The 14,277-nt window shown below is 38.6% G+C and overlaps 1 protein-coding gene across 2 annotated transcripts in view; it reads right to left on the bottom strand.

The window, feature by feature from the left end:
• The window catches only part of LOC122404580, a 164,961-nt gene that overhangs the window by 11,673 nt on the left and 139,011 nt on the right, over positions 1 to 14,277 (bottom strand). For both annotated transcript variants that reach the window (XM_043408663.1, XM_043408662.1), the window contains one exon: positions 4,702 to 4,772. In XM_043408663.1, the coding sequence (XP_043264598.1) occupies positions 4,702 to 4,772 (71 nt within the window). The remainder of the gene's footprint in view (positions 1 to 4,701; positions 4,773 to 14,277) is intronic.

Raw genomic sequence — 14,277 nt, forward strand, 5'->3', positions numbered from 1 at the left:
AGAACGCGAGTATCTTTTACATTCCGTCGATGCACCCGGAAAGCTAACGTTTCTTTGCATTGCGTGCACGTCGATATAGCTCCCATTTTGGGAAGCCCGTTTTCCCGAGCGCTTTCAACGCCCGCCAACGGGGCAATGCGTTCACCGAAAAACGCGATAGGAAAATCGTTACGGCGGTACTTGATTATTTTTCATTACAAAAACCGGTGGCTCGTGGAGTTTCTCGCTTCGCCAAATTTCATTTTCGGGATTAAAACTGTTCTACCAGGGCGAAGATTGTAATTTAAAATTTAATCAACGTATCGACAGTATAGAGATCCTTAGAAAAATAAATTTTGTTGTCCTTGCGATATAGACGTTTTCAATTTGTTTACATAACTTATGTAACACGGTGCACTATGAAATTTTCACGCGCCTCGAGAATCTCCAGTTTTTCTCGCGTTTCGTATCGATGGACGATGACGCGGGAACAATCGAATTATTGTAACGGAGTTTACGAACGATTAAAGCCAATCGCGGCGAGAGCACTCGCGAAATGTACACGGCAATACGCAAACCGCTGGCTGATGATCGTGCTCAAACATCGAGATAGTGGAGGCACGGTTCGCGAACAAATAAGCTGGCCAGGCTTTCGGTCGTTAATTTTCCCCCGCAACATCTCTGGAAGTAAAACATTTTTTCAGCCTCCCCTCCTCCCCCCCTCTGTCTGGTCGTCGTAATTGCTTGGAACCGAATTGATACACGCAAGGACAGGGAAACCTTCGCGAAATATAAACGGGGTCCAACGGTAAACACTTTATCCGGCAACCTAATTACCGTGAATGCGACTGATTGATCGATTCAATTCTACGCGGCGAGGCAGCGGAAATTCAATGTCTATGTCGCCACGGAATCGGAATTCCTGCAAATTACGTTCGGCCTTGTGTACAGGGTACACGAAATGTCCTATATATGTACGTACTGAGATGTTGTATACAGGGTGCGTACAATGTACGCGGGATCCAATCAACGCATGTCTGACAAGAAATATCATCCCTTAACGAAGGTACAAGTTTTACAAATAAATTTTATATAGTTTTTAATGGAAAATAGATACATCAGAAGTGCAAGTTACGTTGATTCAGTCACTGTTTAATCATTTTCTTTCGTCGAATTTGTCATCCAAAAGTCTATATGATGATAGTTTCCCCCATCGTTGATATTACTACTTAAATCGACAGCGTATATATAAAGGTACCTATTCACGACATACAAATACAATTTGTTCGGTGTAAATACATCGTCTCAACTGTACATTTAATCAGTATGAAATGATATTCTATAATCGAAAGTCTGAATGATGACTGTTTCCCTCATCGTTGATATTACTACTTAAATCGACAGCGTGCAAATAAAGATACCTATTCAAGCCATACAAATACAATTTGTTCGGTGTAAATACATCGTCTCAACTGTACATTTAATCAATATGAAATGATATTCTATAATCGAAAGTCTGAATGATGACTGTTTCCCTTATCGTTGATATTACTACTTAAATTGAAAGTGTACACCTGAAGCTGCGTAAAATAAACAAATAAAATATTCTAGCCAAATTGTGTTACGATCGATGCTCACGTAACAATAATACAACGATTTTCTTATACTTAAATAATAGTATATCAATCGGGAAAGCAGTAGATAGCCAAGTGAAACGTTTACTTTCTTGACTTGAATTGTCTATTGAAAAATTATTAGAAGTAATACATAGCCATTAAAAAGACGACAATAAATAATATAAAAATTATTAATTTTCTGTGAATAGTCAGGATGAAACAAACTTTACAGAGTAATTTCGTTCCGTAAAGTTGTGATTTTGCTGTTAAAAAGAATACGTATACAAGCTTTCTGGACGTTGCTTCTGAGATTCGCAAGAAAGGGTGCATAGAAATAAATAAAATGAGTACGACATCGAAGAGGTGCTAACGAAGACGGAGAACAAAGACATTATCCTGCAAACTAACGACGATCCTTCTTCATTGTCCCGGAATTTATGAAGAAAATTTCGACCGAAGGATACGACGGCACGATTGCAGAGTACAGACATTTTTCTTGGTAGAAGTAGATTGAGTTCTTTCGAATAAAAGTCCTCGATAAAGTTCCTATCTTCAATTTCGTGATTTACCGAACTCCAAAATGCTTCTCTACTTTTTTCAACGAAGTCGATATAATAAAAGTATCGCGTGAACGATAGTAACGTTATTTGGATGAAATATTTTATTGAATAACAATGTAAATATCGTGTCACGCGATTATTTATTTTCGCGAAAGAAAATCATACGTACGAATCTACAAATCTGTCAAATTTTATTAAAATTCATGTGTCAACATCCTTGGTGTCACGATGGATCGTTCTTCGGAAAATAAAATTTGAAACCGACCCGTCGCGGCAAATAATTTAGTTACGAAGTTACTACAAATTCGTTTTGGTCTCGGATTATTAATGGTAGGCGAATTCGGCGTTACAAATGGCCTCGAACGTGGCGCCAGATTGTAAAAGGAATCGATTGGGGGCGAAACGTGTTAGGATCTGCATTTTTACGTTCTCCGTTGCATATTACGCGTTTGTTCGAAAGAAAACGCGTCGTTATTGTACGATGGTTCCGCTCGTAAACCCGTAGTCGACGGAAAATCGAAACTCGGCTGTTGCTAACGAGCAGGATCCATTTGTTCGACGGCTAATTAACTTAATTCATAATCGTGGCCACGTTTTACACGATTTCGGTACGCTCTACCCCATCCCGAGTGCAAAGGTTTTCTGGTTGCTTGTAAAACGGGACGATGGAGTGGGTCGTTTCGTTCGGCGGACAATGATAAGCGGACACGACTAGCTGTTTAACCGGTGATTAATATCGAACGACCAGATAAAACGATTGCAATGTACGAGGCGGAGTCGCGTTTCAAACTGACCGACCCATTTCTACCGAAATCGGGATGCATATACTTTTTTTTCGTTATTCGAGACACCCAGCGATTATTCAAATGTAGGTTAGCTGCACGAGCAATTGTACGCGTTCCAGCGATCGGTCAGTTGGCACGATTTTCCCTCGCTGATACGAAAACAAGTTGCGTTTCACGATATCCGCGACTTTTTAAGCATCTCGATCTAGCATGTTTAAATATATTTAACACGGTTCACTGTCCATGACCCGTATATGGGTCGTATCGCCTCGTTATTGGATACAGACACTGAACTTGTTAATTATTATAAAATTATATTCAATTATGGAAATGTGCAATTCGATACTAATGGGAGACCACGCAGGTATTTTTAATTAATTAAATGATAATTTAATCGATGGAGTATCGGTCGTATTTGCTATAATCGATTAAACGTAGAAACAAAAGTAGAAACGATAGTTTAAATTAAATTCAGCTAAATAGGTTATTTTGTTTTACCTTGGCTGTTCGATTACCGATAATTGAGACGAATTCGCGAAAGAATTACGTTTTCCGCATCGATTCGATTCGCCCCGAAATTTCACGTGTCTCGTTATATCGCCGCGTATTGCGAGAAATTCGCGTACCATACCCGCACGATTATTATGAAACTCGGCCGTTCGACGAAACGAGCGTCCGCCAAGTTTAATTGGAAACAAAGTCGAACGCGATCCGGCATCGTTGAATTTAATTAAATTTCTGGTTAGCGGAACGCAAACCGATCTCGCATTTTCCGCGAAACGGAACCAAACTTTAAGAATGCTCAAGATTTTCTCGAATAAACGTGTTTCGCTTCCTCGAATTTTAATTGTTCGTTTGTTGACCGTAAACTAGGATTTTTACTGATTTCCTCGAAAACCAAACGCGGCGCCGATAATTCGTTCCGCGTATCCGATTTATATTTTCACAAATAATTGCTGTTCGTTAATTTTCCACGATATTTCTATATTTTCGTTACTCCGACGATACATGGTGAATTCCGCGCCCGCCAATTTCATCCTTTGTCTTCGAACAAATTCTCCGGGGCCATTAATTTGCCGCGAGTGCGGCGATACGTCGCGAGATTAAAATTACTCGTTTCTCTATTCTATAACAGAAATTACTGGCCTGAAAAATTGTTCGACGGCGTTCTGCTTCGTTGCCAATGAAATTTATAATTTCTGAACGACGGGGGGGTTCGCTCTTTTCGCGAATAATAATTTCAAACCGAGCAATCGCGATTTCAATGACAAAGTTACGGGGACCTAGTCAGAAAATCGATTCTTTATTTTTATTTCGAAAGCATTATTATTCAAATATATTTAAAATTTTTATTTTTCATATTTAATCCGCTATTTTCATAATTTTGATTAATATTTAAATAGGTTCGGTGCAAAGTAGGGGTTTGGTACATTCGATTCGTTTCACTTGGAGAAGAGAAATTACTGCAAAATAAATTATTGTTGAAGTGCTCGACATTGAACAATAACAAAACTGACAAACTGAACATAGTTGTTTGACGAGATTTTGCGATAAAAAATTTGCATTCGTATACATTTTAAGCTACCAAAACATCGTGTGAAAGAGAAATTATTTATACCAAACCATTTTTTTTTTTTTTTTTGTAATAAGGCTCAATCTGATTGCCTGGTCTCCTTAAACTTGAATAACAAAGAGGAACCCGATTAGAGTCCGATTAAGAGTCGCGTCTAACTGGCCTGCGGTGTTCTGAATTGTACTTACCGGTAATGATTCAGGAGTGTGGTCCAGCACATATATGTTGTTCGTGTATCCATATAGCATCGTGTCCAGATCTGAAATCCAAGGAGCGAGCAGAACATTAAATTGGATCTAACCGTTGGCAACGCGACGGAATACTAACGCTCGGTAACGCTATGCATAGTTAGCCAGCTGCGCTGTCTCAATGTTCCAATTACGTTCAATCTATCTCGAATCCTCTTATCAACGCGTCCCCGTCGTCATTGATACAGCACCAGCGGGGAAATTGAACGACGCACTCGTAAAGTTTCACGCCGGAATGGTTATACGTCTACGTTATTGTACGATTCTTGGAACACTGTGTCGAATATCAATTTGTACCAACAATATATTTTTAACACGACTCAGAGTCTTAAAAAGTACATAGCTGGTGAAAGAGATCGATGTTTAGTGAGATCATATAACTTATAATTTGTATTTATAAAAGGTAGACGTGATAACAAAGAAAGTATTGAACATAATCTATTGTGATATTACCTATTCGTGTTTCAAGTAATTGTACAAAAATCAAGTGCCATGAATTGTTAAAGTTAATCGAAGAATGAAACATTCGAAGCTTGCGATCTATAAATGTTTGAATATTAAGGTGTTCATAAAGGAACGTAGGTTTCTTATAAGTTTCTTATAACGTTCGAAAATGAATAGTTTGAATGCAATTGCAACACACTGCCCTAATTTTTTAGCGTAGTATTTAATAACTTAATTTTCTTTTTGTAAGGTAGCATTCTATAATATTCGAGTTTTCATCGGAGGTGACGATTCGTCTATAATCTCGATCCATTAGTAATCACGGTGAAATTGACTTCCCCCTTAACATGCAGTTAACTATCGAGAGCCCTAACTTCCGCTAATAGAATTTTTTTCCGAAGTCTTTAAGGAACTTTTCTGCCGCGAACGCTTAACCGAGGAGGAAACTTAACGATGAAAAAATGTAATCAAAGAGGAACGGCAGCCTAAGGCGAAACTTCGTCGCCAGGAAGACTCGTCCAAAGTCCGAAGACTTTTTGCAAAGAGACATTTACTAATTCATCAAGGATAAGAGGTTCGAATATAAAGTTCGCTTATAAATTTAATTAGCGTATAGATCCTCGATAATCAGTTTCGAGAGCTTTCTTACGGCACGAAACTTCATAATTAAAGCGTGACTAATAATGGACAAAAATATCGTAAATCACAGCGTCGTTTCATTAGTCTTTGCGTGATCCTTTCATTTTAAGCAGAGATTAATCGTCTAAAATAGTGTAATTCTTAAGAAAATTTTTAAGAAAATTCGACAGGGGCTAGGCGAAAAAAAAATTTCAAATCGTTTTGAAAAAATTATTTTTGGCTGTGGGGGTCAATTACAATCATTTTTGGTGAATAGACATACCCTCGAATTCCTACGCACTTTCGAGAAAAAAAATTCTTTACTGAGAATATAATGTCTGACCATATACTGGATGATTCTACTGAAATTTCATGCATATGTTTGAAACGTCGTAACTTCTGAACGGATTGAAGGATTTTAAAGTTTCGGAATGCAAAGAACGCGTATTTTAATGAAGAATATGTAGAAATTTTAACAATATTTGAAAAGTCGTTCCTTAACCCCGTAAAGTAAGAAAAACCCCATAAAAGTGGTCCAATTTTACAATAGTCAATGGATTTCAATGAAATTTTTTCTGAAAGCGCAACTGAAGCTACTGTCTTATAGTTTAAGAAAATTGCATGATTTCTTGCTTCCCAATTTGCAGTGAAAAATTCAAAGTCCTACCGTTTCTAACAAACATTAGGAGGCCTCTCATGCTGGTTCCTATTACGGATATAATAATCAACATTTTCATACGAAATTTTTACAAGAAGCAGTTCAAGAAATGCACTTTCGACAATGCACATTCATAAGAAAAAGTTTCATAGTTACGTTCAGAAAAATTCTTGAAAATTGCCTTTAATTTCAACCGTCACAGTTCGTATCAAAGATGACCTCCGATCAAAAAACCATATTTTCTCGCGCCCAGAATCGACGATCATAAATCGATCGACGCGTTCGCGTATCGTGTCGCGTCAACCTTCGTCCGTAAGTTTCGAAATGTGCCCGTTCGGCCGGATGGCAATTTATCATAACGAATTCGAATTGCTCTCCGCGGTATCGAAACGAAGACCGCGCGTATACCGAGCGGTAATTAACGGTCATCGCGGAAATGAAACGGACGCTGGCGTGGCCGTGACCAGAACGGTGTAACAACGTTACACCGTGTGTACGTCTGCGTACGGTGGAACGCCATTGGCGCAGAACAGTCGACGGGGCTAGGATTCATTCGTTATTTCCGGCTCGGCTGCGCCCGGCCGGGCCAAAACCTGAGGCCGGAATTAGCTGACCGGAAACTGATCCTCCGTAACGCGCGGAATCGCCGCACCGAAAAATTTCAGCCGCCGCTGGAAACCGGGCCACGGCCGGCCGTTTAATCGCAGACACTGTCCAGCGATCGTTGAATCTTTTTTTCCGCCCCTCGAAATTCGGGACGAGTCGGCGCGCTTCGACGAGCGTTTCCGTCGCGGACGAATTAATCGGTGCTCGCTTTTGACCGCGACGTTCCAAATTAACGTGGACGGGAACGATTACGCGACGGAAGTTACGAACGGGACGCAAACCTGTCCCGACGTTTCGAAAAATTACAACTGACAGGCTGCAACTTGTTACAAGTTCTCGATGACGTGTTTTACATTCACGAGGCATTCGTAAAACAAATCTATCCCATAAGGATTGGACATTCTAGAATGACTCACTCTTACTATATGTGATGAGTGCTCTGAGAGAATGACAATTGAACACCTCCATGATAAGCTGTTCCAAATACAACAGGACCCGTATGGAACATAGTTTGAAACCTGACCTCGAAGACAACCTCGTCGGTCATAAAATGAAGAGCGTACTCTCATTTCTTAGAGAAACTGGACTTTTCAATAAGCTATTATAAGTATTGTTTATTGTGCCGATGTCGCTAATAACCATGTAGTTGATGCGACGTTAAACCATTAAAAAAAAAATCTATCCTTTTTCGTGGCCAATTCTAGTAAGAAAAACAAAATTAAATAGTATAGGTTTGACAAATTGTTTGAAATTAAATCGTACGTCAAGGGGTTAAACGATACATTCAGATTCTGATCGAGAGTAACAAAATTGGTTTATGTAAATATAGCTATATAAAGAGAACCAATCTCGATGATATTAATCTCTCAACTTTTACAAGGATAACATAACTTTTCACTAAAGGAGCTAAAAAAATGAATTCTCAAGATTACATCTCGTAGAGGCACCTCGTAGATACAATTTGAGGTTTCGTCTGAGAGTCGACGTGTTAATGTTGTTAGTCTTCGTGAAATTGTGGGTGAGAATCATCGACGTATAAATAAAATAAAAATAATTGTGTCAGTTTGTATCGCAGCCACGAGACGAGGTTGGAACGCTTCGAGTTATAATCTAATCAATTTCCCGGTCGACCAAACTCAAATAAATATACCAAACTCCGTCGAAATGTAAATATGTACTCGAACGCGTATATCACGTGCACTAAATAAACAAAATGAAATAAAAATAAATAAAAATAACAGGATCGGTAATTTCTGGTTTTAGACTCCCGTCTCGTGACAATAAAATGTTATATCACCTTATAAGGTGACTGTACAAGGCCCAGAACTTTTTTTAATAACATTGAGAAACGTGTGGGAGATAACGCGAGCCTCTGAAGCTGAATCCTTCCGAAAGCACTCGTAAATATTCGCAGGAAGGTTCTCGCGAGGGGGGTGATCGATCGAGGGAGGACTAGTTTTCACGGAATTCTCATAAAATGGCCTTTCGAGCGTCGCGTCATAAAGTGCAGCGGCTTTTCGATGGGAAACTGAAACTCCCGCGAAATCGTCCGCGACCGTTATGAAACCCAAGTGTCTCCGTTAACCGTGAACGGGGTGATCGATTTCCGTCGAACGATCGGAAATATCGGCCGATAGACCACGCGCGACCGAATGGCCTTCGAATCCGATTCAATCCACGAACGTATATATACTCGTCCGCGTGTACGTGGCGCGTGGAATGAGCGGAGCGGAGTGGAGGGAGGGAGGGGGAGGGAAGGAGCAGGATAAAGGATACCTCGCATGGAAATGAATCGCGATCGAGGCAGAAGTGGCTCTCGTCCATCGACGGATAGCCGCACGCCGGGCAATAATTCTGAAAAATTGTTCCGTTCCCTGAGCTAGCTCTGAGATTCCAGCGCATAAATCGCTCGCGTTTCTGGAAAACCGGTGATGCATCGCTGTTTGCCAGCGTTCCGCGGAAGGCATTAGGACCACCGTGCACGCCCACAGACCGAAAATTTAGCACCAGATGTCTTTAATTTCTCGCTAACCCCGTATAACAAAGTTCTCTTTTTGTTGCTTCTTCACGTAAGATGGTTTTCTTTATATTAATTTACTTTTCAAGTTGTTTTTCAAATACACTTTGACTCAATTTTTTATAATATCCTACAACCCCCCATTAACACATTGACTGCCACGGAGTTAAAAAAATTAATTCCCAAGAATAGATGTAAAAGAAAATAAAGCTAGGTAGGGCCCTTGAATTTTAACGAGTCTGTGGAAATAAATTCCATGACAAATTCTTGGTATGCCAATTTCCAATTGTCTAAAAACAAAATTTAATTTTCCTTTTAATTTTAGGGGTTTGGTCTGGCAGTCAACGTGTTAAGAGAAAGAAAATTTACAGGAAAGCATTTATAGCAAACGCAATGGAATTCTTTATGAGCCAAAGCGTGCTCGTAGCATTTTGTTTCGATCGATAACGCGAAAGTTAAGATAAACGTTAACCGTTCTACAACATAAACGAGAAATGAAAAACGAAAGAAGCCGGTAACAAAATATTTAAACGTTCGAGGCGGAATATCTGAACAGCTGTTGAAATAAAGTAACTACCTGGCGTAAAGTATAGAATGTTCAATTTTCTGACGCGAAATAAGAAATATCCCGTAAAGTTGCGTTCTCGATGGTCGTGTATACTTCAGCGAGCGAAGAACGACGAGGAAATTCTATGTAAAAAGTGTTAGAACGTGTACTTGTACCGTTGCATACAAACGAGAAAGTATGCCATTGAAGAATAGCTCTCCTTGTGTGATTCAACTTTACTTTGTGTAAATGAAAGGTAAAATTTTTTTCTCAAGAAACAAATGTTTGATCATTATTTACTATTTCTACTTTTGTAAATACCTGACTAACTAGTTGTGAAAGAAGTAAGATTCTTTCAAGAAATGATAATATCGTGACATTGTCGATATTTATCACTGCAAGTAGAAATCATGAAGATTGGTCAGGCGAGCCATACTACATAGTTTTTTGAAAAGGAAATTTTTGTTTTATATTTTCAGTTTCTTTTTAAAACTATGTATAACAAACAAAGCATTTGTTCGATCATTAGATGTTACAATTGTAATGGTTAGAAAGAAAAGTGTATCGCAATCGGATTGAATTTCAATTATGAATTGTAATTTGCGGATGGATTTCCAGTGAACCGATATCGAAGTGGGAACTATTGGTGGAAATTCATGTTACCGCGTCACGTACGTATCTTCTGCGAAACGATAAGCTAAACTGTAAGGTATTAATGCCTTGAGCTTTAAGCTCTAGCACGACGATGTGTAAGAGGATCGGTGCAGAGATTCCATAGGTAATCCTGTCATCTACTGTTAAACATTATGCGCTATAATCACTCCTTACTTCTAAAAGTTCATGGAACTTCATTATACCATCTACAAGCTACGTACGACGTATATTTCAGTCAATAACACAATCTGAAACCATAAATACACGGAACACATTAAAAGAGAAATACAACATCATCGTACATTTTTTATGTCAAATTAAAATCGAAGTACACTTAATTCTGATTAACTCTTTACATTTTAATTTACGTTCATCGGTCGTTATTTTACCTTCTAAAGAGGACCGTAATTATGTTCGCAAACAATATATCACGCTCGCGTGAAGCAGAGTAAATTTTCAGTGATGAATTATATCGTTGAAATTAATATACGCGAAATTCATAATAACCTATACAACTTACGTTAAAACAGAAACAGTTGTTCGCAATTATTTTCCTTCTCGAACGTCTCTCAGTTTCCTTTTCTATTTATTGTTGCATAATATTAGGTTAAGTTAGTTACGAGTATTTGAGAAGATTGCACGGAAAAGCGCGACAGCAAATACCGTTAAATGGTGCGTGAATATTCCACCGGCTGGTTTCGAAGACCCGTGCTTTCAGTAACCCAACATGAGCGATCATAGACTCAATAATATTTGATTTCGACCGCGCAACATACTCCTGCGTATCGAGTATATGCATGCATATCGTAGGAACATCGAGCAATGCTCAATCACGCTTGATAAATCATCTTGAATTACTCTGCAGACGACGAATATATTCTAACGAAATCAATTCTTTCTATTTTGGTGCAATTTCCAGTAGTAGATAAATATTCACTGCCACGAAACTGGCTTTAAGGGGGCCAGACAGTCATATTGAGCCTTCTTGTAAGGGCTTGTTAATAAAAAACAGTTATGTGTAAATAATTTATCTTCTACACGATGTTTTGGTAGATTAAAATGTATACGAATATAAATAGTCAAACTTAACACTAGATTTACGGAAGCCATCAATTTAACGGATGTCAGATTCCATATTTAAAATTGCAGAACGCTTAAATATTATTTTTCAACAACTTATGTTGAATTTGTTTGATGCAATGGCATGAACACATATTTTAATTAAAAGAAAAATCGTATTTTAAGGTAATCGTCAACATGAAAGGTATCAATAAATATACGTGCGATCAGTGCCCGTAAATCTAGTGTTAATGAAAGAAAAATCATTTTTCTGACTGCCTGGTCCCCTTAAAGACAAGAACTCTCGAATCTGTTTTTGTTTCTCTCCTCGACGATGATCTCCTTTCGCGCGTCCACGTCGAAGCTCGATTTTCTCTTTTCCCGTCTTTTCTTTTCCCGCTGCATCCGTCTTCGTAGCTGCATTTCGTATTACGTCGGAAACCATGCTGCGCGCTAACCAACGGCCCGCGAAGAAAACGGCCCGCCGTGGATTTATTGCTAATTACTTTTCTATGCCCGCCTATTCGTCTCATCCTCCTGTCTCCGTCCGCGTAAATTTATCGTCATTACTTCTACCGCCAGCTAAATGTACGCGGACGTTCGAACAATCGCGATATGACACGAAAATAGGATTTACCGCTGGAATTATTGTACATTGCGGCGGGCACCGTTTCGAAATAGACTTGTAAAAATTACCACCGGTACAATGAGACTTGGTATCTCAAAATGTGCTTTGAAATTATACGTCACGACTATCGTTGATTCTCCAAATTTTTCTCGAATAAATGGCAACGATTGCTTTTGGAAATTGATGTTAAAGCTTCGACAATTAATTTGTTTCCATTACCTTGCACATAGATAACTCGATAACGAATGAATTTAAAATCATTTTTTTCCAACGAATAGGATTTTATTATTAAATTCAATCGATTAAATATTGTGTTCTTGATATTCGAGAAAGCGATGTGAACAGTTCGTCTTAAACAAAGACACACGTTTTTGTATCTGCAGTTGCTTTTGGAACGATGCTAGAATAAATTATGCACACTCGTAATTGTGTTTGCTGTTTTTATTCGATCAGTGTTAAACGTCGCTGGCTGAATGTTTACGGTGCAGACACAATTGATCTAACGTCCATCCACAATAATAGTAAACGTTGACCGCGTAATTTACCGCGCGTTCGTCCCAATCAGATGGCAATCACTGGCGCATCGATTTCATAGACTATCAAACTCTCGCTACGAAGAGAGGATGAATTAATATTATAACCGTAGTTGCAATGCGAAGTATTCGACTATGACGCTGGAACGGCGGTGAACCCATTTAGTGCCTCGCAAGCATCCGCTCTACTGATCCGCAAATTCGTCCAATTAATCGCGGTTCTAACAGTAACGAACGACCGAGCTGGCCATAATTGCAACCCTCGCCGTCACACTTTGCTAATGGCAATAACATTACTCGTTTGCGGGTAATTTATCGCTGGTTGACGTTCCAAACGTTCGATGCCACACGTTATATATATAGTTATCCGTCCGTTGTCCCAGATCGCGTTTATCGGGATCGTCAAAATTGTCAAAAAAATTACGGTTTCTCTCCGTTTAATAAATAATTTATCGCTGTACGCAACACATCGATTCTCAAGAGAGACCATTGTCGCGTTTACGCAACGGCTACAAACGTTTTGTTTCATATTTACATAAACAAATGAAGCGTGAGATTGTTATACACTGTTTCACTATGTATAACGTATCGATATCGAATATTTAGTAACCACTGTCTCATTACGTATAACATGTTAATTCGGAATATTTAATTGGCTCATTTAATACGTTTTTGTATGTAGTTCAAAAGTATCTAACGAATGTTTATTCAAATATCCTATTTGGTATTTGTTTACATGTTTTAGTTTCAAATACTATGTAATCTAAAAGTCCATTAAAATTTGTCCAAAGCGATTCCATTTGCCTGACCAGATACTGTACTTATTCTACTTGTTTGACTAATGTCGTACCTGTTCTACTTGTTTCACTAGTGTCGTATCTGTTCCCCTTGTTTGACTAATGTCGTATCTGTTCCACTTGTTTGACTAATGTCATACCTGTTCCACTTGTTTGATCAATGACGATCTGTACTCCTTGTCTGACGCGAATCAGTTGTATTTATAATATTTTCATGCATTATTTAACGAAATGAAACAATAATCAACGTAGAAAAATTAGGGAACTCGCATTGACTCTTTTGGAACGTTTTCTTTCATCGAATACAAAACATAAGACAAAACTTGCTGTCACTTATTACTTTTAACAGAGGTTAAAACACAAATTGCTACTTGAAGTGGAGGATGTTAGGTGTACGACTGGAAAGTAATAACCTCAGGTTTGATTCACATTGACATCGTTTCCGTACGTAGATCTTACTAAACTAACGAAAGGCTCGCTCGCGGAAGTGTGCGAAGAAAATGGCACGAAAAGATTTATGGTCTTAAAGTTGCTCTATGTTAAGTATTTCAGATAAGAGGAACTTTAGCTATTCCGAATTACTGAACTTTTATATAACACTTTCCAGTTTCTTTTCTGACATTTTCAACTTACGACGACAGGAAGACTTAGCGTTAATGTAGAAGCGGGCGCAAACGATCGATTTCAATCACTTCGAAATATGATATCAAGGTCAACATTCCGGGTAACTTTTCCCCATACGTATATTCGTCACTCGACTTAAGTTTCAAAGATGCAAACAAAAGTGTTTTAAATATTACAAATTTCGAAAGAATAATATAAGTTTGAGGCTTGTTCGAGTCAACTTAATCGAAGCAGTCATAAGTCTCGCATCGTTTCGAGATATCGATCGGTATATTTACACGCAAGTATGCATTTTAACCGGAAGTTTATCGATCGTATCGAATCACATGTC

This window comes from Colletes gigas, unplaced genomic scaffold (genome assembly GCF_013123115.1).
Source record: "Colletes gigas isolate AHSC1104 unplaced genomic scaffold, ASM1312311v1 Colletes_gigas_Sc00003, whole genome shotgun sequence".
In the NCBI taxonomy this organism is placed as follows: Eukaryota; Metazoa; Arthropoda; class Insecta; order Hymenoptera; family Colletidae; genus Colletes; species Colletes gigas.